At 38.5% G+C, this 26,647-nt stretch overlaps 1 protein-coding gene across 13 annotated transcripts in view; it reads left to right on the forward strand.

Annotated features, from left to right (window-relative positions):
* The window catches only part of DLG2 (discs large MAGUK scaffold protein 2), a 2,196,962-nt gene that overhangs the window by 1,768,022 nt on the left and 402,293 nt on the right, over nucleotides 1-26,647 (forward strand). For all 13 annotated transcript variants that reach the window (XM_066248982.1, XM_066248991.1, XM_066249001.1 and 10 more), the window contains one exon: nucleotides 7,446-7,514. In XM_066248982.1, the coding sequence (XP_066105079.1) occupies nucleotides 7,446-7,514 (69 nt within the window). The remainder of the gene's footprint in view (nucleotides 1-7,445; nucleotides 7,515-26,647) is intronic.

Raw genomic sequence — 26,647 nt, forward strand, 5'->3', positions numbered from 1 at the left:
CCCACCTTCTTTATCTCCTCACTAAAATGAATAACTTTTAAAGGGCTGGACTTGGGCTCATTTTTTATAAAGTTCTACTTTATTTTACCTGCATAAATTGTTCATTTAATTTATCATTCCCTTTACTTTGGATTTCTGTAAATTGGGATGAGAATTAAAAGTAAAGTGGAAAATTCACATTTTATAATTCTTTTTGGACTTTTACAGCTATATCTCTCACACCTAATCCAGCAGCAATGTTTGCAGCAACATTATTAAATCTTTCTAGCTCAGCAACTTTATTCTTGATATAAATAATTCTTTTTTACACACTCATGTTTCATTTTTATAATATTTAACTAAATTAATTATAAAAATGAGTACAGTGGACACAGACAGATTTGAGAACAATTACAACCAATTCCTAGTGAGCATACAAGTCATGTGGAAGGATAGGAAACATATGAGCCATGAGCATTTCACATGCCGTAGGCATTGGTCAGCTGTCCCTGAGGGGATGGTGATGGTTAGTTAATCTGTAAGAAGATGCTGATTAAGAGAGCTTAATAGTGAAAACTGGGAACTAACTATTAAACATGAAGAATGGTGATGATTTGCTTTAATGCACAGTCTTTGTCTCTTATTATAATTAATAACTTGCACAAAAATATAAAGGCATGTTATTTGAAGATAATACAATACTAGATAAAAGAGATAAGTCTTATAATAGCTAGCACATATTAGATGCTTGATAGATATTGTTTGAGTTGAATTGATGATACAATGTTAGCTTGACAAACTATAAAACTAGATCAAAATCAATACCATTGCATTTGACAAGGGTGAATATTAATAACTATATTGAACTGGCAAAAACCCAGTGTACAAGTAGATGATAGATTTGATTTTAAATTATTTGACATCAAAAATATATGAGAGTTTAGGCTGACCCTAAACTTAACAATGCAGCCAATTTTAAGTCCATATTACCTTGGGCTGCTCTGGCAGGAGTGTGGAATTCAGAGGGAGGGATCGGCATCTCACTGTGCTCAGGTTCTGCAATTTAAGTAAAAACAGAAGAAAAATGTAAGGATATGAAAGAAAAGACAGCTAAGATCTTTAAAAATCTCATAAAGAAAGAAACAAAATGCATTAGCAATGTTTATTCAAGGAGTAAAAGATGCATAAGAGGAAGAGCTAATGTGAGATGGATAGAGTTCCTAAAAGAATTCATAGGTTTGAGTCTGCAGAATCTGATCAGGGTTATTGAGGGCAGGTGGGACATTGCAGACATCACTCATTCATAGGGTCACCCGGAGTTAGAGTCAACTCAATGGCATATAACATACAGAATATGAGAGGAACGCCTCAGTCATTCAGTGGCTACTATGGACAGATGGGTGTAACACCAAGAGAAGAACTTTTCAGTAGTTATAGCTGCTCTACTGTAGATCATATTCCCCTCAAATGTAACAGGCACATCAAGCTAATCATGTACAAAACCAAACTCCATTACATATTTTTTTATCTACACATGTACTTTTGGATACACACATTGTACCATTTGATGTCTGTAAACAGTTTCATTATCCTCTTAGTAAGAGAATTCAATTTATTTTTTTCACTACTACCTCCTTTCTAACACCAAAGTCAATCTACTTTTGAATGTTTGTTTGGAAGTTCCAGAAGAGAACATATTGAATAACTATTCCTATACCCTGGGAAGGGCCAGTTTCTTCTAAGAGATTTTATCTTTCAGAAGCAATGTCCACCCATCCAGATCTCTAGTATTAACTCAGGTCAAGGTGGCCTTCCTATAACCCTCTCTTATTCAATCTTAAATATTTTGCCTCCAAATGTGTATGTGTCCCCTTTTCTTAATCCCTACTGCTGTTGCCCAAGTTTAGGCATTTATTCATTTTCTCCATATAGTGGTTTCCCATTAGTCTTCTTGCCAGTACATTTTGCTCCTCTTCCTTCCAGGTTTGCCCTTCTGAACCATAAGCTACCATTCTGACCCCTCTCCCCACACTGACTTAGCAAGCTTGGTGAGCTCACCATTGCCCCCAAGATAAGGTCCACACCACTCTGCATGATGTTAATTGCCTCTCATGATCTATCCCTGGTCAGCTTCCTGACCTCACTCCTCCTGGTCGTGCTCTGGACAAGCCAAACCAATCATGGTTCCCAGAGCATAACACATACTTTTCACCCTTTGTGACCTTGATCATGCTCTTCTGGCATCTCAGAAAGTCTTTTTTTCTTTCTCTACCATTTAAAATACTTATACATCCTTCTATATTCAGCTTAGATGGTTTTTCTATCAAATAACTCTGCAGATTTATTGAAAATTGTTCTCCATATGAAAAAGAACCACATGATTTCTTTGATTTCACCATCTTCATTATCAGATAGTTATAGAGTACTATACTATTAAAGAATCAAAAAGAGTCATCCCTAGCACCTAACATTATTTATGGTACGTAGTAAGTACCTACTTAACATTTGTTAGATGTAAACAGAACATATAAATAATTGTATGAAAACTCATATTATCAGTGAATCAATAGGATGACTAACCACCTTTAGGAAAGAAGGTGATGGTATTTTGGTTATGCTGCATTTGAGGTATGGATTGGATATCCAAGAAGACATACTTTTTTATTTTAAAAAATAGTGGCAACTTAATGCATGTACTTGAAGAAAAAGTATACAGAAAAAGAAAAATATTAAGGGAGAGCAGATAAGTGATATAGGTATTCAAGAAAGAGGTGAGGAGTTCAACATGACAAGAAGAGATGCAAGTTCTTCAGAGATGTGAGTTAAGGAAGAAACGACATTTAAAACACATCAGAAGGTATTTTTGTGATGAATGGGACTTTATAGGCACAATAAATAACTTTATTGTTGTCAGTTTGTTAATAAAAGACAGAAACATTTTGTGCTCTCCATTAAAATATCATAGGTTTAATAATACAACATTTTGGAAATACTGCTTATCCTGCCTCTTGTTACTTAAGAGATGGTAAAAATTTAAAAATCTATTTATCACCACAAGCTAGAACCTTTGTGTTTCAATTCAGATGCTCAAAAAATTTTAAGTTAATGTAGCAGCAGCACTGTTTAAGTGCCACTTGCTTAGGCAACTGCTAGGAAGTCTTCCACTTAGAAAATCAACCGTTCTTGGAAAAAAAAAGACTCTACTGGTCTCTGGCTCAATTTTATTCAATAACAGCATGATTCACAAAGGCAACAGTGCTCTTACCTCTCTCTGAGTCTTAAAAAGTCTTTGTAAAATTTACCTCCACAGTCACCTGATTTGACACCTCAGCCTCGCTACCTAAATCTGGAGTTGGTACTACAGGTTTCCTACCAGGTGACAGGGACTTCTTCCTCAGCATCAGTCCCTATTCTCATTTGGCTCACCCACCTCTCTTGTCACTTAAATCCTCATAAATATCCAGGGCTCACGAATGAGGTGGTGTGAATAGGACAGAGAAATAGTTTTACTAAGTGATCTTCCTTTGAGAAAGATCTTCAAAAACCACTGCATGCAAGTTGAACATACACCATGAATAAAATGGGTGGTATTTTATGAGAAACAAACAAACTCTTAGTAATCTTTAGTGAGAGTTCAGCATTTCCTCACTTCATGTATTGGGTCCTCTATATGGAACATTTCTACCCCTTGTTCCGAAAGCGAACATGTCTCAGTAGGAAAAACATAAATAAATGGTTGTGATTCTTAGCCCTGGGTGCTATTATTTATGTGTGGAAAAGATGAGTTTGGATAGAGAGCGGCATGTCAGCTGTGCTTGGAGGTGGGAAGGCAAATCCTAGAATGCTTCACAGAAGAGATGTTTGATAGTGTCTAGAAAAATGATAGATACAAGGAGGAAGATACCCATTTGTGAATAGGGCTTTTTTTGTTTGTTTGTTTGCTTTTTAAGGCAAAGAATATTCTAAGCACTTAGCTCTCCAATAGTGAGGGCTTGAAGTTTTAGCTATACTTTCCTCCTTTGGGTCTTCCCACTCCAGTTCTCAGAATTCCATCCAGTTGCCTCTCTGCCAGTGGAGGCGGAAGAGCCAGGCAGTGGTTACCTGTAATGTCTTAGTCATGGTAGAACTAGCAATGTGCTGTCTATGCAGCCAATAATACAGAAAGAATGGAACGTGCATGGCCCCTAGGAAAGGAAATTTGGTGTTTTAAAATACTAGTTATTATCACTATTAGGTAGCTCCTAATACTCACAGCAAGCATTCCCCATGCAAGAACTGCTTAAATGTTACTGTCAGAGAACAGCAAAACTTGCCTTGCGTCCAAAGGTCTTGGCTGTCAGATAATTCACTGTAATTGTCTTTGTAGAGTAAAAGGGTAATTACATGTTGTAAAAGTCCCTGTTCCAAATTTACAAGGTAGGAAAAACTGGCAGACTTTATATGAGTAATATAAAAGGAATCCAATTCTTCGAGCACTTCATGATACCTTTTGCATTTAATAGTGTCACAAAAACTTTAAGAGGGACACTGTTGGAATAATTTAGAACAGAATACAGTAGTCAGTTTAAGATAGTAATGAGTAGAGTGAGATTACTGAATATTTCTTTGTTTTAATTATGTGGGCTAAGCTAATTGCAAGGAAGCTATGAGGGATTCCAGTTACTCATTCATCTTAGGGAGCATCATTGATCTTTACAGAAGAAGTGTTTGTACTTTCTAAACCAGTGAGAGATAAATAGTAAAGGAAAGTATTAAACAGTTTAAATAAAAGAAATACAATTAGCAGATAAGAATATAAGAAAAATGGTCATTCTCATTAATAAAGAAATACTCATATATGGGAAATATCATTTGCACCAATTAAATTATCAATTTTTAAAAATAATAATGTCAATGCTTGCAAGATTGTGGTGAAACTGGTGTGGTGTGTGTGTGTGTGTATATATATGTGTGTGTGTGTATATATATATATATGGTTTTTTAGAGGAAATAAAATGGTACAAAGCTTTGGAAAATAACATAAATCAAGAACCTAATGTTTTTGGGGGGATAGGAATATATTTGAAAGAAATTGTAAAATAAGAAAAGTCAATATGTTCATTGCATCATTGTTTTTAATATTAAAACAATAAAAATAACCTGATATCTAACCATTAAAGGATGGTTAAATTATATTTTCATAGGAAGTAATATTATATAACATGACACCAAAATAAAATTATGGAGACCTTATCAGAAAGTCTTAAATTATAATGTAAGGGGGAAATTCTAGAATATTTAGTTACATATGTTCTGTGTATATATAAAACTATATGAACACAGAATTAGTAGCATAGAGTATAAAGTACACACAGTTGGCAACAAGATGGGCTTTAGTTGAATTCTGGCTCCATATTTGCAAGCTGTTGATCTCTGACAACTTAAGTTCTTTGTGTTTTGTTTTCTTATACATAAAATGGGGATATTCATACCTACCTTATAGGACAGCTGAAGGACTTAAATTAGATAATTCTGTAAAGTCTGAGACAAGGTAATGGAATTAGGGGTGAATTTGTTTCTCTTATTTTGATTTTCATTAATTTCACAATGTTTTTGGAATAGAAAATATATTTGAATTTAATATTGATCACTAAAGTTATACTCAGAAATATAATACATACCTTGTAGTATTGATTATATGGCTAATTGTAGTGATGCAAATAATGATTTTTATGTAGTACTAAACATCTCAAATCTGCTAAATCATATTTATTTATTTAACAAATATTTATATAGCTTTTATTACCATGTTACAGGTACTGTTCAAAATACTTAATTCATTGAGTTACTGTAACAACCCCATGAGAAAATGCTATTATACCCCAGTCTTACAGATGAGAAGCTGACAGTCAGAGAGCTTTAAGTGACTTGCACAAGGTCACATTGCGATATGTGGTAGATCTGGTATTTGAACTCAGGCCATGGCTACTTTTCAATTGGTCTGTCAAAACATGTCCAGTTAACATGTGTGGTGCTTGGCTCTATAGAGATGGCACAAAACAAAGAATACCATCCTTAACCTGCAGAAGATCACTCTCTAGGGTTTATCTACAAACTCAAAATTCTCTCCCTCAACTCAGGTAAATACTGTTCATGTCACAACTAAATGCTCTTCATGGAGTGCTGCCTTTCTCACCCCTAATGACCAAGCTTCTAAATGACAATCTGCAGTCTATGGCTTGGCTTTCTGTGCCAGTCATTGTTTTCAGAGTACATGCTAAGAAACCTGGAGTTGTGTGAAGGAGCGTCATGTTCTGCAAACATTTGACCCGAGTTTCTCTTTATAAATGCTTTTGTGCATACACATCTTTATACTCTACATAAATAAGTAATTAATATTACAACTAAGATATTAAACTAATACTACAAACTACAATTACGCATTAAAGTATGTTTTATCATACATTAAACACATAGGAAACCCACAGTGCATTCTTTTTTTGCTGTAGGATTGTCATTGTGCATAGCTTAACTAAAAGTATCCCTTTACTCTAATTGAAAAATATTCTGAGATTGCAAGGCAAGTTCTTACCAACCTGAAAAATTGTTATCACTTGGGAGGTGGTGTAACACAACAGTTAAGAATAATGGCTCTAGAGTCAGAGAGTCTAGATGACATTTCAAGCACAGGTATTTACCAGATGACTTTGGGTAAGGTTCTAAACCTCACTCTACTTTATTTTCCCCATCTGTTCAATGGAACAACACTTACCTCATAGGCTTGTGAGATTTAAAAGATGTAGACACATAAATTTAGAAAAACGACTTGGGCAATATAAATGTTCAATAAATGTTAGATATTATAATTATTGTTGCAACCACTTATCTATAAAATCAGTCTTTGCTGATTACCATGTAACCAAAACAAAATATGCAATTACATTAAATTTAAGGTTGATATGCAACTGAAATTTTCATTTCTTAAGTTTTTGTGTTTATCCAACAGTTGAATTGTTATTAATTATACAAGTAAGTGTTGCAAATTTGAACTAATAAGTTTAAACTAGTTAAATACTACTCTAATTGGAAAATTTGCTCTTTTTAAAATTTAGCTTGGAAAAAAAATGTTTTGCACTAAAAAAAATAATAATACATTGCATCATAATGAAATTTGTTTTTGTGCTCTATGTTGCCTTATTCCAAGGAAAAAATTACCTTCTCCAAATATGTTTGTTTCTTTTCATGTCTAACTGTGATTTAAAGCTTACTTTTGAATAATACATGTTGAAATCAAATTATATGGAAATAATAACCCCTCATCTAGTAGAATATTATATTTTGGGGGATTCTACTTATCACCAAAAGAATGTGATTTAATCATTAATATATTTCTTTTAAGATTGGTTATTTTCTTGACAAAAAGACTGATTAAAATGGGCAAAGGCATTTTAAATAAATGATCTGTGTTTTTCTTTCTTTTTTTGCAGTCATTCCCAACACAGCACTGCTACCCGCCAGCCTTCAGTGACTCTCCAACGGGCTATCTCACTGGAAGGGTAAGATAAGAATAATTTGAAGTTTTCTCTTAAACTAAACTGTGCAGCCTCATCACTTTGAGCAGAAAGAAAGCCCTTTTCTTCCTTGCCTCCCTCTCTTTTCTTTTTCTCTCCCTCTCTCCCTCTCTCCTTCATTCTCTCTCTCTCCCTCTCTCCCTTACTCTCCCTCCCTCTTCTTCCCTCTACCTTTCCCTCTCTCCCTGCCTCCTTTTTTTTCTCTCCCTCCCTTTCACTCAGCAAATATCTATGAATCTTATGTTATATGCCAAACACTGTACTGTGTATTAGATTTAGCAAGTCAAATAAGACATCATCTTTCCCTCCAGAGGATCATTGTCTAGTAGGAGTGACAGAAATAAAACACATACTTGTATACAGCATAAACATCTCACAGGAGACATATGTAAGGGATTAATAGAGAACTCAGGAAGGATAGCTGGCTGAGAATGGGTATCAGAGAGGGAGGGAGGGAAGACAGGATGGTTTCAGAGAAGTTATAACTCTTAAGCTGAGAACTGAAGCGTCTGTGGATGTTTGCCTGATGAAGAAGAGCAGGTGCATAAACTGACCACATGAGCAAGCATGTGGTAGGAAAAGACCATTGAGTGGCTCAGTGCTGAGGCACAGGGTGCGTGAAATACAGGGTGTATGAAGTAGTGGAGGTGAGAATGCTGATGTTGGCTGGGTGGGCATACATGTAGAAGACTTGGTATTTTTTATAATAGTACTGACATTATGTATGTGTTTGTTATAGTAATTGTTCCTGTTGTTGTTATACATAGCATATATTTCATTCATCAGGTGGGAGAGTTTCTCGTTTATATTAAATAGTTTGTTAAAATAGTCAGGAACTGGTGTCTTCATTATACTTGGGAGAGGCATATTTCTATATACATAGGTAATAATCATTTGTGGAAGCAATCCAAATCATTGCTTGAGTCTGCTTCATTGCCTTCTTAATATTTATATAAAATATTTTAATTACTAAAATTATACTTAAATGCTTATTAAGCACTTTATGAATAACCTAAGCATTTTCTGTATATTGGCTTATTGTCAGCTCCAAAAGAAAAGATTTAGGACCAGAATAAGAAATGCTTTGACATTTCATATATATATATATATATATATATATATATATATATACAGGATATATATATATATACAGGATATATATATATATATATATATATATATATATATATATATACAGGAAAAAAGTTTAAGACAAAAAAGACCACGTAAACACACAATAGGAAATAGTGTTCCCAGCCTGTGAACATTCTCTAATTGGACTTGAGGAGCAGTCAGCACTTGCAGTGAAAGTTTGTATAGCCTGTGACTGACCCTCCATCACACTTCCCTCAATTTCTCTTTTCTGGAAAGTACTGTTGTTCAAAATAACTGTCCCACCAAACTCAGCTGCTAGTCACATCCTCCAAAGGACTATGATGGTTTACGAATTGTGCACGTTAAGACGGATATGTGGGAAGAGCCCTGAAATGCCCTCCAGGATAACAAAGGAATGAGCCTTATCTCTCAGGAACACACTGACTGTGTTGGGATTCTGTAGTGACAGGAAAGGGAGCTTCATCGTGTATTTAATGAGATTATTCAAAACGTGCACTTGTTGGGAATAAATATAATACAAATTCATGGATATTTCTTCAAGAGAAGGGAAAAGAAACTAACTTTTATTGAGTGCTTATTAGGTGGCAGGCTATATTCCTCTATCTATTGATTGATTTATCTGTCCATTCATCTATCTGATTTTATTTCCAAAATTGTCTTATGAAATAGGCAACCTGTTCTCTAAACCTTGATTCACAAAGAGGTTAAGCAGTTTTCCCAGAGCACCTACATGGAAAGTACCACAACTTGAATCTGAAGTCAATTTTGGCTCCATTGTACAGGTCCGTCCCCTACAATGAAGCATGAAAAGGCTCTATTGAATGGTCATGAGTTTCATAAACCACATTCATGCTAAGCTAGACATAGTGAAGAACTCCCTAGGGTAAATAGAGATAAAGAACTAGAAATGACTCTAAGCCCAGAAGTCCTCAAACAGAATCAATGACTCACCATTTGGGATGGCTCTGGAGGTCCATGTGCGTGCTAAGTGGCTGGAGTGTTGTTTGTGGGAGAGGTGAGGGTGTGGCTGAACTTACCGTTGGTTTCTACCTCACCATCCTTGTTTATGAAGACATCCATTGGCTGGGTGGCTATCATTCCACATTTTGGTCATAAACACAAAGACTTACTCCAGCTATGCTAAATACTAGCATTTCCTTCTAAAGTTATTCCCAAACCTTCCTTTCTTCATATTCACAAAACCTTATCAGCAGCTTGCCAATAAGCATAGTTAAGCATTTTGCACTGTTTTCTACTTAAATGAAATGACCTCTGTGATTCTAATACTCTGCCAAGATGAAGCCCAAAATGTCAAGGCCTTACCTTGACTTCATAACACAAGAGTGACCCCTTTTCTAAGAAAAAGAACAACAGTATTCTCATTTATACTTTATTGTTCCAACTGGTATAGAGCAGTTTGCCTCATATCTAGTGAATAAGTCACTGAGGGAAATATTCTGTTTCCTGCAATCATGGAAGAAAACTGACTCTGGGGTCAAAGAATAAGTTTTGAATCCTGTCCTCTGGGCCATCTGTTATTGTTCATCTTAAACAAGACCTTTCCCTCCAAGCGTGGGGTTCTTCCTCCACAAAAAGAGAGAATAGGAAAGACTCTCCAACTTTCTGTAAAAGTAGCAGGCACAAGAGAAAACAAAAGTTTTATTTTTATACCCTAGGTTAGTTTAAAGGCCCACTCTTAAAAATTGTTGTTAAATGCATTTATATGTATTATAAATATAAAATGGTTCTGAATATAAAATAAAATATTTGAAGTAGAAATAATTTTGCATTGCTAGAATATTTAGAAGAGGTTACCGCAGTAGTTGTCAAACCCACAACACTAAAGTTAATGCTGTATGTGACCAGCTGGCTAGTAAACAGAGAGACTATGTAGCATATAATCACTATCACTGAGTGCATAGAGAGAAAGTTGTTTTCCACTTTGCATAGGCCAATGGGTCTTTTAACATGAAGATTTTGTACTGCTGAGTGTAGGCGATCAGCTAAAGTTAGAGTTTTATTATTTCAAAACTTTCTTTTCTAATGCTCTTGTAAAAAGCAACTATACAGGCTTCTATTGTACTTTAAAAGGCCATGTGTTTATATATGTTTTTTTCACCTAAGTTGCTATTTGCCTGACATAAAATAAATGGAAATTATTTCATATTTCTAGTAAATTTGATAAATGGAGGCAAAAAGAAAAAAAACTGTCTAATTGAGCTTTGCCTAGAGTTATTCCTGTTTTTTAAGTTGGTATCTGAATCATCTTTAAGTATGCTAGACATAACAAGGTAGACTAACATCCCCATTAACAGTGTGAGCTCCTTGCTTCAGGTTCAAGGTGACAGATGTGTCCCACACCTTAACCTCCATTTCCTCCTAAAACCCCATTAAAAGGATGATAATGTGCCCTGGACAGACAGCTTGGTTGGTTAGAGCATCATCCCAATACACAAAGATTGTAGGTTCAATCCCCAGTCAGGGCACATACAGTAATAGATCGATGTTTCTCTTTCTCTCTCTCTCTCTCTCGCCCCTCCTCTAAAAAAATCAAAAAAGAAAAAAAACATGTAAAGGAAGCAGAAAAAATAATTTTTAATAAAAAGGACATTCCATAACAGTAAACAATTGGGAGGGGGGCGTCAAAGGCCAAAACATTAATGAAACGGAACAAAGCAGTCCCAGCCTAAGCTCATCTACAGAGGCAGAGCCATGTGCTGTTCAACTCCCTCTTCCAGAGTTGGGTTTCCAGGGAGGCCACCCACAGAGAAGGCCCACCCTCACACACAGCCTTGTAGGGAGGGTTCTGAAGTTCAGGAGGGAGCCGGTCTGCCCAGCAGCACCCAGGAAACTCGCAGACTTCAGGATAGTGACAACAGATGGGACGGAGAGCAGAGTCTGAGAATAGACTGAAGATTCCAGCTCAGGATGCACACACCCCTGCAGACAGGACAGCTGCCAGGCAAGAGCTTCCCACCACTCAGAAAATGAAATGGTTTCTTCTGAGGAACCCAGATAAGCTAGTTCGTGTGTTCCCCACACCGTGAAGACGCTACAGTGTGTGCTCCTAGTGAGGACAGTTCCAGGTAACCCGAAGCCTTTCGGTCAAGAAGCTTTGCCTTGATCTGCAACACGCCCTGCAGCCTGTCTACTACTTCATTCTTAAATGTGAGGGATAGCCATGAGTTAGCAAGTGTTTTAGCAAAACCCACAAAATGACAGAAATAAGATTAAAATACACATGTACAGAAAAAAAAATATTCTCAAGGAACCAGAGAGGTAATTCTAGGAACAAGATAGAGTTGAAAGAAATACTCTGGTATAAGCATATTTTTAGCACTGTGGAGGTAACCATTAGACTAAAAGCTAGCTGAATGGTTAAAAATGGTTGCCCCTGGGGATCCAGGTTTGACCCTCAGGGAAGATGACACACATGGGATTTCAAGGAATGTATTTGGAATTAGGCAGAGGTTAAAAGAACAGAAAATCATGTGCAGAAACATAGAAGTATCATTATGATTAGCTACTCCAATAGCTTCCATTCAGGAACGAGCCCACACTCCACACTTTGTTCTGTCTTGTGTTAGAAGATCATTTCAGTAACAATGTAGAGGCAGAATTTGCTAAGATTTCTAACTAGCATTTTCACATTGATAAAGTAGCTGCCCTGGAAGGTGTTAACGATCCTTTATAAGCTGCACTTAGTAAGAACCTATATGGCCATCTACATGGATATTATAGAAGGAATTCTTTAACGAGTGTATGTCTAATTAACTCCAACCAAAAATCTCTTGCAAATCCATACATCTGTGTGTGTCCAAAGGAGAATTAAAAGGCAGTCTTGCTATATCAACTATACCTAAGGAAACCCTTATCTCACATTAAATGATGGGACAGGCCCATCTCTATAGGAAGAGTCATTTAGAACCTCTCTTTGGCACCTTCCACACCCTAAGACCACTCCAAGCTCTTGAGGCTATGGCACCATTGAGGCTGGAGAGCTGCTGTGTTCCCACGTTAGGCCTGAGCAGGTGTCCTTTCCAAGGACCTTCTGGGAACAGGGCCTCGACTGGAATCAATGGCTCTCTTGTTCTCTTTCCACTCCTCTTCCCTTGATGGGAAATGCTTTCTTATAGCTAAAATGCATCAGGTGTACCAGGATGATACTGATGTAAAACACTCAGTCTTCTTAGTCTAGCTGTCTAGATTCTTGGTTCCAAAATATATGGTCACCGTAGAAAGTGGAATCATTATTGACCTGGAAGTCAGGAGACCTGGTTCAAGTCTGCCACCTCTTACTGTATAATTTTTTAATAGTTACCACATATACAAAATGATGAGGTTCAGTTAAATAAAGCAATGTCTTAGATTGCTTCCAACTCTAACCTTGTATAGCTTCATGAGTTTTGAAAATATAAAAGTTTGGCTACTGGACTTGTAGGAATATTTCCAGATATAGAGCCTAAGGGACCATTGGAGTCTAGACAGCTGACCCTTAGGAGCAGTTGGTGTTATGTCTACCCACATTTACAGACACAGTCATATTTCAGGATCTGTAATCCATGTAAATATTCAACTTTTTCCAATGCACTTCCTCACCCTGACCTTCAAAATTAGTGCTAAGCAGTGCTTCCCAGAGTAACTAGGCCTAGAGTGCTGAACATTGCACTGAACCACCTTCAGTCATGAAAACTTTATTCAGGTTGTTAGTCACTGGAGTCACTGGTCAAAAACCTGACCCTTTGTTAACCGCAGAAAGGTAAGTGACCTCACTGAACAAGCTGGGTTACGTGGAGACAGTTTTTGTGTATCTTTAGAGTATATTGAAATGATATATGTAGTTGTCACCTTTTTTATTTTGCTCTCCTGCTAGCTAAGAGTTTATTTTGGGGAAGATATAGTAGGAAATTAAGGAGACAAGCAACTAGTTGATTTTAGAAACACTTAAATCAAATTTCCCCCCACCCCTCAAAAATTGTTATTTGTTTTCTTTTTTTTTTTTTTTTTTTTTTTTTTTTGCTTCTTATTCATAGTTTAATAAAGACAAACCAGCCTCTTGCATAGCTCTCAATGAGAGCCAGTGCTGACATCTGCAGCCAGGTCACCTGCTGAAAGGTCCTAGCTGCTTGGAAGGACTAAAGGGGGTTAGGGGGTTTATAAACCCCTCCTTTCATCCTGGGAGAAAAGAGGGACCTTCAGAGCTTAAACCTCAGCGGACTCATAAGGAAACAATCAGAACACTAGATATCCCCAGATCATCAGTTCCCCTCAGTTCACTATCATGTGTTTGCTTTCCATTTCTCCTCGTGTCCCTGCTGTCTCCACCCTGGCCTCCATGCTAAACTGTCAGCTCATTTTTCTTAGCCCCATTTCTATTGGTCTACTCCTTCTTCTTTCTACTGCCTTACTTTATAAGACATTCTTTCCTAGGCCTTGTAATCTCCTTCCTTTCATGTATAGAACTGAAAATATAAAAGATCTCATTACAGCAAACATTAAGGACTGCCCAAAATTTATCAATGTTGAAAAAATGTGGCCCTAGCCAGTTGTCTCAGTGGTAGAGCGTCAGCCCAGTGTGTAGCTATCCCAGGTATGATTCCCAGTCAGGGCACACAGGAGAAACAACCATCTGCTTCTCCACCCCTCCCCATCTCTCTTCTCTCTCTCTCTTTTCTTTGCCTCCTGCAGCCAGGGCTCAATTGGAGTGAGTTGGCCTTGGGTGCTGAGGGTGGCTCCATGGCCTCCACCTCCAAGAAGAGCTCAGTTGCTGAGCAATGGAGCAGAACCTCAGATGGGCAGAACATCACCCCTAGTGGGCTTGCCAGGTGTATCCTGGTCAGGGTGCATGCAGAAGTCTGTCTCTGCTTCCCCTCCTCTCACTGAATAAAAAAAAAATGCAGAGGCTGCAGAGAGCTAAAGAATACTTAAGGGCTACCATACTTGGGATTCTATTTACAAAATCTGGATATCCCATACCACCTGCTGATGAAAAAAAAAACTGTGTGTGTTTTTAAGTGTCCAATTTCTTGTATAGGACAGATAGAAGTTGTCAAATTTGGAATTTTAAGGAAAATATAAAAAAATATTTTGGGGGATGACATTGATAATCTAGATTTATATTTTTCCAAGTAAAGACTTTTATAAACATTAACCCCCATCAGCATTATTATTCCATTAAAAAAAGCTTTCTTAAATTGTAGAAACTAGGAAAGACATAAAAGCAAGACTATAGGGCACTCCATCGTGAAAGCAGACAGTCCAAAGGCATAGACTGTAGAGTCAAACATTATTTTTTCTATTTAAATGCTAAATATAAAATATTAAATATTGCATATTTAATAGCAGCTGATCTGTCGTAAATGCTTTCCCGCATTTGGTTCAGATAACAGTTACTATTGTGTAAGAGCACATTTCCCTAATTTATGGATGAGGCCCAGTGGGGCTTTGAGAAGTGCCGGAGTCTCAGGTCACACAGCCAGTAAGTGAAAGATGTGGGATTTAAACGCGCATTTCTAAATCACTATCTTCTACCTTCTCCTGCCTCCTCAGAATTATATGTGTTTTATTACTACAAGCTGGTCAATTTTAAGGCCAAAGTAAGATAGTCAAATATAATGTGGAGGTGAATATGATTTCTGGGGTTTGGGAGGTTTCAGTTATTAAAGTCATTGTCAAAAATCCAGTTTCACATATGAATGTTCGTTAACAAAATTAGAATGACCACCTAATGTGATTTCATTAACCTTGAAATATGCTGAATTAGAAGAGGTAGAGGATCAATATTTTCACACTTTTGGCATTTGGGTTACCCCACAGGATAGGAAGAAACCCAGAAATGACAGGTGAGGAGTCTGGTTATTTGGAGCCGCGGGCTCCCCCGTGTGGTGGCTTTGCACACTGCGGCTGCTCAGTGCCACACCACTGGAATTTCTTAGTGAGAGCCACGGAATCCACTGGGGAATTCTGTATAGGGTTGTTTTTTTTTTTAATAATTCATCCTAATATTTTGTGCAGAGTTCAATGGCAACATAATTACTTATCATCGCCCTGCATATCTTTCTTGGCAACCTCTACTTATTTTCTAATAAGTTGGTTTAATAAAGGACTCAAAGTAAATTGTGAGTAAACTTTCTTCTCATTAACATAAATTATACATGCTAGAAGAAGTCTTCTGCAGAACATTCGACTAAAACATTGTTTCTCTTAATGCTCATAATTACTAATGCTAATAATAATATGATCATCTATGGTGTTAACTGAGATGGCATTGAAGAGCTAGTTAACATATTGAATGATCCAAGGAGGAATTTTAAAAGTACTCAGTCATAACCTTATTACGCTAGTAAAAATGAATGCAGGAAATGTTATCCCATGGCAGGATTTAGTTTTCCAAACTGTCAGAAAGTTTTATCAATTACAAACCACCTAATTGTAGTCCAAGCACCAACTTTCTGTTTATATTTGCACCATTATCCCTCTTTGAATGCTGCTCTTTTTCTAGTGTCTTTAGTATGAAGGGTGCCCTTGCTGATGTCAGTCTGTTTAGGACCAATCAATACATTCAATTGGAAATACAGTGATGAGCCATGAAGACTCTACCCCTGCCTCCAGTCTGATAGGAAGAAGCAGACATTCATCGAATAATCAAACAAGCAAATGAAAATCTCTGACTGTGCCAAATGTTGTGTAAAACTGGCCTGTGGTGCCTTGAGTGCCTGTGATAGGGGATGTGACCTTGTCAGGGAGCTCAGGGAGGTCATGGAAGTCTCTGAACGATGAGTGGGGTTAACTAGGCAGAGACAAAGGGCCATCACCACTGGCTGCACAAGCAACGATTACAAATCTGTCCAAGTGTATTTCTGAGCTGAGCACAGACTAGAACAACGTGAATTCAACTGAGCTTGGCATTTAGACATTTATAATGAGGAGGCTGACTCAGGGTTGACTCCATCTCCTCTGGAGAGGCCTTCTGACTTCCGATAAAGCCTTCCAGTTGTTTATCAGAACTGTATGATCTCTGGGTAGATGCAGTTTGCTAAATCCCGTCTCTGCTGTCCCACTAACTGTGTGTATGTATGTGTATGTGTGTGTGTGTGTTTGTTATCCGCCTGTGTGGCAGAACGCTGAGGTCATTTCTTACCAGTGTTGCTTCCTATATCCCTCCTCTCCTATCTCCTTTTTCTGGCCCTTCTTATTTTCTGTATTTTTCCCCCTCTCTCTTTTCTCTCTCTAAACTTTCTTTTCCTCCTTCTGCTTTACTTTTACTCTGTTTCCCATTTATTTCCTCCTTTGCTTTTTTTTATTCTTCTCCTCTTTTGCTGTTCACTGGAAGGTACTAAGTTTGTTTGTACAGCGTGTTACTATTACCAGAGGCACTTCGTGGACAATAGTCTTTTTGATCCCAATAACAATTTTGCAAGAAAAGCTGGGTAAGAATCATTTCTATTTTTTACAGGTGTTAGGAGGTTAAGTGGCTTCCCAAGATCATGTATTTTAAGAAAGGGCTGAGCCTCGACTGCAACCTAGATACCTGTCTCCCAGCCCCACGCTCTCACCACTGGACATCCTGCCTTACCAGAAATGTAGAAGACATTCCAACCACATCTTTTAGTCTGATTCACTGAGGAGCTCCTTCTTTTTCCTTTCTTTATTAATTACAAATATGAGTCTAGACAGAAGTCGTGGTCAGAGGGGTTCTCCTGGTGCTCATTCATCATATGAGAGGAAAACAGCCTCAGTCTCATCTGATGAATATTTACTGGATATTGCATTTGACCTTGAACTGAACCCTTTATAAATAATGATTTTCATTATATTTTTTACCTTGCTGGGCTGTGACCTGGGAGCTGGGATGGCTGTGGAGAGCAGGGAATGACAAGGAATGCTCTGGGTACTATTTGTCAGCCTTCATTACATTACTTATCTTGAGACATCCATCTTTATAGCTCCAAACTGAATCTGGTGGTTTGCTCTGCGTGTTTTGCTAATCCCTCAGAGACCCTCAAATTCCATTAGGATTTCTGTTTACTTCCTTCTCCTGCCAATTATAAGATAGTTTAAAGAAAGAGCACACCCATATCCTATGCCTTAGGCCAGATGGCCATCTATTGCAGAAAAGCAGCCAGGGGTCTTTATCCTTTATTTAATCTGTCTGCTGAGTCCAGTCCTGGTAAATGTTTACTCCACTTGTTATAGGAGGAGTGACAAGATCTCAATTCTTGTCTTCTTAAAAGAAAGAATGCAATCAAGAGGCAAAATGCAGCAAGAAAAGGAAGAATTTGTTGGCAGTACAGAAAGAAATTTAGAGAAAAGGGGACCTTGGAAACTGATTTGGTGGTTAGTCCTGGACGAGCTGCCGCTGGCCACTACTCTCCTGTTTGCAAGCCTCATGGCATCCCTTAGAGAGCTTAGGGGAAAGAGGGGCAAGGAAAACATGCTTGGGGGAAGAAGAGGAGAAGGAGGAGGGCGAAGGGGTAGGTGCAGGCTTACTCTTGGAAGGGAGAGTGTCCTGGGACCTCAGTTCTAAGGGATTTTAAGGGTGGGGGTTCTAGGGGAGGTCCCAGGAGAGGATCTCAATGGACTATTTATCAGCTTTCCAGGCGTATCCTTTTCGGGTCTTCCTCTCCACTGCTCTCCACTGACTGGTCAGCACCAAGGCAGGGAGGGGATCATTAGTCAATGTAGCTGGTCCTGAGGTCAGCGCGGCTTTCCTTTGTCTGATTTTGCTGCTTTTCTTGGGCCTGGAGCTAAAACAAACTGAGGCCTAGATGTTACATCTAGAGGTTAATGCTTCCTTAAATGCTATTCTCCAGCTTTCTTATTTGTTCCTCCTCTAAGGGGGTCTAAAACCACATGGCCAGTAATATGCCAGGGAAGGGCCCGAATTCCATGATCAGCGAGATGAAAGCAGTAAGTCTAAACCACAGGACAAGCTAAGAGAGGAAAGGTCACCCTGGGGGCGAGGCCCTAGTTTTCTCATTTTTTTGCCCTTTGTGGGTACCGGGGGCTTTTTGCCTGGTGGCCTTCTATGCCTGGCCTATAGTCCGTCCTCTGCTTATGTCTGTCTGACTGCCTTCACACACTGAAGCGTACTTTTAAGATGTCGATCAGCATATTTTATTAACTGAAGGATGACAGTTGGTAGAGGATCCTGCTTGTGACATAGATCAGATGGTTAGGAGAATCGTGGAAGAGACAACCACCATCATTCATTCATTCATTCATTCAATTGATGATTGATTTGATTGGTTAACCTTTTATTCATCTTTTTGATCAACTAAGCATTTTCTAAATGTTCAGGGTGTGCCAGGCACTCAACTGAGGCATCCAAGAAAAATCAAGAAGGAAAAAGCCCAGACCTGACCTTGAGGAGTGCACAGTCTAGTGGGGGTGACAGATGTTGAAAATTTCATTAACTCACTGAGCTCATATCTGTGTAATTTCAGAACAAAAGAACAAGCAGTCGACATGGGGAAAACTAGCAGCACTGCTCAGATGCAGTGTCAGTGATCTTTAGCCAGTGACTGCCAAACCCAAAGGGAAGGAGCGCCCTCTTCAGCCTGAGAAAGCTCCCTGCTCACCTGAGCTGGTATCAAGAGTTGGGAATTTTTCTTTTAAGCACAGGTCTAGCATGGAAGTTTAGAAAAGAGCCTTGCTTTTCACAGACTACTTATTTTGCAGATGAGGAATTCTCCTGTGGTCAAAAGCACTAATTGTGCACATTGATGGGAAATTGCATTTCATTGTCAATGTTGCATGATATTCAAATGTGTAAACATCTCTGCTATTCCAGTGCTTACTCTGTACCCCAGAAATCCTTGCTTGTCCTCACGTCCCTCTCTTTGGTTAGCAGCCTGGTATAATTTAAAGAAAATGGTGTTTTGATTTATATCTACCTTCATTAAAATACTGCTCTTACTAGCAGTATCACCTTGAGCTGTGACTGAGCCTCTTTGAGCTGCTGTTTCTTTAATCTATAAAGTAGAGATTAATATCTATTTTATATAATTGTCTTAAGAATTTTTTTTAAGATATGTCAATATTCGAGCACAGTTCTTAGCAAACACAGGTACGTTATAGCTGGTAGTCTTTATTTATCATCCTTTGAACATGTCCTGCACCTCTCCCCTGTGTCCTCAAGTAAATGGGTCAGTAGTGTCAAAGACAGCAAACCACAGAGACACAAAGGAAGAGGAGAGAGTATGCTCCATTGAGAGAGACACCAACAGTCCAAATTCCTTTCTAGACACACACACCACAATGCATTTCTAATGGCTGAATTTCAGAAAGAGTAGCATATACAAAAAGAATACTTTTAGGCAAAGTGTCACCTCATCCCACTTCCTTATTATATACATGACAGAGTAAGTCCAGAGCTCATGCATATGCATGCCAGCTCACAGACATGCACACATACATGCTCCTTTCTTATGCCTGGGTCTCCTGATTCCCGTTAGCAAGAATCCTAAGTTGGTTTTATGTAGAACAGAACTCACATTCAGCAAGTGGACACATGGGGGTTTTGACATCCCATCTCCACTTCTCCCAGACCAAATTCTCTCTTCTCTTAGCCACCCCTCCCCTTTGCTTTTGGTTCCTAGAATTGCAAAGAAAAGCAAATCATAGACACAGACAACAAAGGACAATTTGATAGTAGTGGTTTCGTTCCCTCTTACAAATTTTATTGTGTAATTCATGACATATTTAACTGGGTTAAATGTGTTACAGTTTACAAAACAGTTCGTGTACCAGGTCACTGTGCAGGGGCGTGTGTGTGTGTGTGTGTGTGTGTGTGTATACACAAATATATTTGCGATAACATGATTTGGGCACAATAAAAAACTAAATGCTATATCAAAACCTGGCACCCTCAGCAAGAGAGAGAGCCACAGCTATCAAAGTTCAAGCCTTGCCTGACCAGGCGGTGGTGCAGTGGGTAGAGTGTTGGACTGGGATGCAGAAGACCCAGGTTCGAGACCCTGAGGTTGCCAGCTTGAGTGCAGGCTCATCTGGTTTGAGCAAAGCTCACCAGCTTGGACCCAAGGTCACTGGCTTGAGCAAGGGGTTACTCAGTCTGCTGAAGGCCCACAGTCAAGGCACATATGAGAAAGCAATCAATGAACAACTAAGGTGTCGCAACAAAAAACTGATGATTGAGAGTAATGGCGGAGTAGGAAGCAATATCGATAAATCTCCCCCAAAACTCAACAAGATCTTCAACCAGAAACAGAAAAACCTATACTTGGAGCTTCCAGATTCTTCGCAATACACCCAAAGGTATGATTGAGTGAAAAATTGGCTAAATATATAACCAAACCCCGAAGGAAATAGGGAGTAAGAAATGCTCCGCCTTCCTCACTAACCTAAACAGGGCGGCTTTTTCTGGTAACTGTGAATATAGAAACTGAGGCGAGCAAAGGGGGTGAATAGATCCAGGCTGCCGCAGCAAAAACGGCCGAACCAGGCTGTGGCTCAGAGATCCAAGCCGAGGAAAATCTGATCCTGTGGCAACCCGGGCAATACAAGCTAACACTCGCGCCAAACCCAAACAAAGAAAGACAAGCGGAGCGGCCATTTTACCCGGTCTCCTGGTCGGTGCGCAGTTAGTGGAAGAGAGATTTCTTCCTAAGCCGCGGAAGTGGGTGCCCGTGTTGCCCCACGGAGAGGCAGGGTGAGAGGCCTTTCTGTGGGCTGAGGGCAGAGTCTCTGGGCAGCCCCAGCACCCTGGGAAAGCCACGCACGGGAGGGAGTGAGAACTAATTCCAACGGTGGAGATTTTCCGTGCTGGAGGCTGTTTCACTCAGAGGGAACCGCAGCCGGCCTCATATCCTGGTTTGCGCGCGCAGATAAGGAGTGGGCGATTCCTCCGAGTGCCTCGGCAGTGCGCACCCGTGTTGTCGCGCAGAGGGGCAGAGTCAGGGGCCTTTGTGTGGGCCAGGGCGGAGTCTCGGGCCGCCCCAGGGCCTTGCAAAAGCCGCACACGGGGACGGAGCGAGACTCAATTCCAACGCTGCAACTTTTCCCTGCGGTTGGGGGTTTCACTCAGAGCGTGAGACTGCTGGCCGGATATCCTGGTTGCAGACAGTGAGTGAGAGTTTCCTCCAAGCGCCCCGGAAGTGGGCGCCCGCTTGTGTTACCGGATAGAGTGGCAGAGCCAGAGGTCTTCGAGTGGGCGGAAAGCCCGCCTGATTATGCTAGCAGCTCTGACTGACTGAGCCTTACCCAGAGCCCTGTGCTGAGTGGAAATAGAGTGGGGAGTTGCCAGCAATTTGAGCCTCTTACTATCCAGGCAGAGGCAGCAGCAACCCCATACCTGGACTATCAGGCTACTAATTGAGGAAGGAAAGACTAGGAGAAAGGCTCCAGGAACACGGACTCTCTCACTGTCGGAGCCTATAAATGCTAATGAGCCTCGACTCCCAACGAGAATAAAGCACAATACATGACATTGCCATAGAGACTTATCAACTGCACACCTCTACCTGAGCGTGCCAAAGGGGCAGAACCCGGGGTACAGAGTCACCGACCAGGAAGAGGGAGAGAAAAGAAAAAGCAAGAAGATAACCTCTCAAAATCAAGAATAATCTGCAGACTTTATAACCTATCCCATTTTATTATATTTGTTCGTTTGTTTCTCTTATCTTCATTCTTGAGACTTTTTTTTCCTCCTCCAATTTGGTAGAGATTAACTCTCTACCGGTCTTACTCTCTCCTCTCCCTGAACTACACTACCCATAAGTGTTACATCTCCCATTATCATTTCTCTTCTCTTCCTTTCTCTCTATGAGGGTTGCACTCCAAAACCCTTAACTCTCTCTCTCTCTCTCCTTTCTTTTTTCTTCTTTTAGTGGTTCCCTCTTTTTTTCTCTCTCTCTCTTTCTTTTCTCCCTCTATATTAGTTTCTTCCTTTCTCCTTTACATCTCCTCTCATTCAAACCTCAATAACAAACAAATTATCTTATCTGGGACTCAAACCTATGTTTGTGGCATTTTGGGGGGTTTTTACTTCACCTTTTTAACGCACTAGCAGTGCTCCCATCCCTGGCTCTCCATATTATCTAGTTCTTGTCCCACTAAATACAATAGTAAGTTTTTAATTTGTCCCCCCATTTTTCCATTTTCCTCTTATTCCTCTCATCATAACTCTTAGAAAACCAACACCTAAAAGCAAATCCTTTTATTCTTGACCCAAACTTTTTCCTTATTTGCTTTTTGTGGGTCCATACGCTCTTTTTTTTTATTTTTTTTTTTATTTTTTTTTTCCTTTTTTTTTTTTTTTTCTTTCTCTCTTTTTTGCCCCTTTATTACTTTTCCCCAATTCAGGCCCTCCATCACAGGCATTGTTTGTTATAACTCACAGTCCACCACAAGATTTTCTCAAGAAAGAGGGGAGAGGAGAGGAGAGGAAAAAGAGGGGGAGAATAATTTCCTTTTTTAAAAAAAAATTTTATTTTATTTTATTTTTCTTTATTTCATTATTAATTTTTTTTAAAAAAACAACTCTTTTTGATTTGTTATTTTTTTTAACTTTTTATTCTTTATTAAATCTCATTAATACTATCAACAAAACCACCCTCAGATGCCATTAAGGAAGAGAAAATCGAATATCATGGATACAAAAGAAAGAGAGGTAACACAGCTAGATGAGGAAAAATCTATGGAGAAAAAATTTAATATATTGGAAACCTTGGAGCTAAATGACAGAGAATTCAAGATAGAAATCCTAAAAATCCTCCGAGATATACAAGAAAACACAGAAAGGCAATATAGGGAGCTCAGAAAACAACTCCATGAACACAAAGAATATATGTCCAAGGAAATTGAAACTATAAAAACAAATCAAACAGAGATGAAAAACTCAATTCACGAGCTGAAAAACGAAGTAACAAGCTTAGCTAATAGAACAGGTCAGATAGAAGAGAGGATTAGTGAAATAGAAGACAAGCAACTTGAGGCACAACAGAGAGAAGAAGAAAGAGACTCAAAAATTAAAAAAAATGAGATAGCCCTACAAGAATTATCTGACTCCATCAAAAAGAATAACATAAGAATAATAGGTATATCAGAGGGAGAAGAGAGAGAAAATGGAATGGAGAACATACTTAAACAAATAATTGATGAGAACTTCCCAAGCCTGTGGAAAGAACTAAAGCCTCAAGTTCAAGAAGCAAACAGAACTCCAAGTTTTCTTAACCCCAACAAACCTACTCCAAGGCATATCATAATGAAATTGACACAAACCAACAGCAAAGAAAAAATTCTCAAGGCAGCCAGGGAAAAGAAGAATACAACATATAAAGGAAGGCCCATTAGATTATCATCAGATTTCTCAGCAGAAACTCTACAAGCTAGAAGACAGTGGACCCCAATATTTAAAGTCCTGAAAGAGAGGAACTTTCAGCCACGAATACTATACCCATCAAAGCTATCCTTCAAATACGAAGGAGAAATAAAAACATTCACAGATACAGAAAAGATGAGGGAATTTATCATCAGAAAACCCCCACTCCAGGAATCACTAAAGGGGGTTCTCCAATCAGATACAAAGAACAAAAAAAAACAGAGCCACAAGTAAAAGCTCCAAGAAGAACACAATAAAACCAAATTTAAACTGTGACAACAACAAAAAGAAAGAGGGGGAGAAGACGGAGATTAACAGTAGCAAAGGACGATGGAGTGCAAAAGTACTCACAAAATAGTTCGCTACAATGAACAGGGTAGGGACCCTTTTCATTACTCAAAGGTAACCACCATTGAAAAAACCACCACAGAAGCACATGAGATAAAAAAGATAGCAACAGAGGAAAGATGTATGGAATACAACCAAATAAAAACAAAAGATAGAAAAACGAAAGAGAAGGATCAAACAAGACACAAAACTAACAGAAAGCAAGATATAAAATGGCAATAGGGAACTCACAAGTATCAATAATTACACTAAATGTAAATGGATTAAACTCACCAATAAAAAGCCACAGAGTAGCAGAATGGATTAAAAAAGAAAATCCAACTGTATGCTGCCTACAGGAAACTCATCTAAGTAACAAGGATAAAAACAAATTCAAAGTGAAAGGCTGGAAAACAATACTCCAAGCAAATAACATCCAAAAAAAAGCAGGTGTAGCAATACTCATATCGGATAATGCTGACTACAAGACAGGAAAAGTACTTAGAGACAAAAATGGCCATTTCATAATGGCTAAGGGGACACTGAATCAAGAAGACATAACAATTCTTAATATATATGCACCAAACCAAGGAGCACCAAAATATATAAGACAGCTACTTATTGATCTTAAAACAAAAACTGACAAAAATACAATCATACTTGGAGACCTCAATACACCGCTGACGGCTCTAGATCGGTCATCCAAACAGAGTATCAACAAAGACATAATGGCCTTAAACAAAACACTAGAGCACCTGGATATGATAGACATCTACAAGACATTTCATCCCAAAGTGACTGAGTATACATTTTTCTCCAGTGTACATGGATCATTCTCAAGAATTGACCATATGTTGGGCCACAAAAACAATATCAGCAAATTCAGAAAAATTGAAGTTGTACCAAGCATATTTTCTGATCATAAAGCCTTGAAACTAGAATTCAACTGCAAAAAAGAGGAAAAAAATCCCACAAAAATGTGGAAACTAAACAACATACTTTTAAAAAATGAATGGGTCAAAGAAGAAATAAGTGCAGAGATCAAAAGATATATACAGACTAATGAAAATGACAATACGACATATCAGAATCTATGGGATGCAGCAAAAGCAGTGATAAGAGGGAAGTTCATATCACTTCAGGCATATATGAACAAACAACAGAGAGCCCAAGTGAACCACTTAACTTCCCACCTTAAGGAACTAGAAAAAGAAGAACAAAGACAACCCAAAACCAGCCGAAGAAAGGAGATAATAAAAATCAGAGCAGAAATAAATGAATTAGAGAACAGAAAAACTATAGAAAAAATTAATAGAACAAGGAGCTGGTTCTTTGAAAAGATCAACAAAATTGACAAACCCTTGGCAAGACTTACCAAGGAAAAAAGAGAAAGAACTCATATAAACAAAATCCAAAATGAAAGAGGAGAAATCACCACGGACACCGTAGATATACAAAGAATTATTGTAGAATACTATGAAAAACTTTATGCCACTAAATTCAACAACCTAGAAGAAATGGATAAATTCCTAGAAAAATACAACCTTCCTAGACTGAGTCAAGAAGAAGCAGAAAGCCTAAACAGACCTATCAGTAGAGAAGAAATAGAAAAAAACATTAAAAACCTCCCCAAAAATAAAAGTCCAGGCCCTGACGGCTATACCAGCGAATTTTATCAAACATTCAAAGAAGACTTGGTTCCTATTCTACTCAAAGTCTTCCAAAAAATTGAAGAAGAAGCAATACTTCCAAACACATTTTATGAGGCCAACATAACCCTCATACCAAAACCAGGCAAGGATGGCACAAAAAAAGAAAACTACAGACCAATATCTCTAATGAATACAGATGCTAAAATACTAAACAAAATACTAGAAAATCGAATACAACAACATATTAAAAAAATAATACATCATGATCAAGTAGGATTCATCCCAGAATCTCAAGGATGGTTCAACATACGTAAAACGGTTAATGTAATACACCATATCAACAAAACAAAGAACAAAAACCACATGATCTTATCAATAGACGCAGAAAAGGCTTTCGATAAAATACAACACAATTTTATGTTTAAGACTCTCAACAAAATGGGTATAGAAGGAAAATATCTCAACATGATAAAGGCCATATATGATAAACCATTGGCTAACATCATATTAAATGGCACTAAACTGAAGGCTTTCCCCCTTAAATCAGGAACAAGACAGGGTTGTCCACTCTCTCCACTCTTATTTAATGTGGTACTAGAGGTTCTAGCCAGAGCAATCAGACAAGACAAAGAAATAAAAGGCATCCATATTGGAAAAGAAGAAGTAAAGGTATCACTTTTTGC

The sequence above is a fragment of the Saccopteryx bilineata genome, chromosome 1, assembly GCF_036850765.1.
Source record: "Saccopteryx bilineata isolate mSacBil1 chromosome 1, mSacBil1_pri_phased_curated, whole genome shotgun sequence".
In the NCBI taxonomy this organism is placed as follows: domain Eukaryota; kingdom Metazoa; phylum Chordata; class Mammalia; order Chiroptera; family Emballonuridae; genus Saccopteryx; species Saccopteryx bilineata.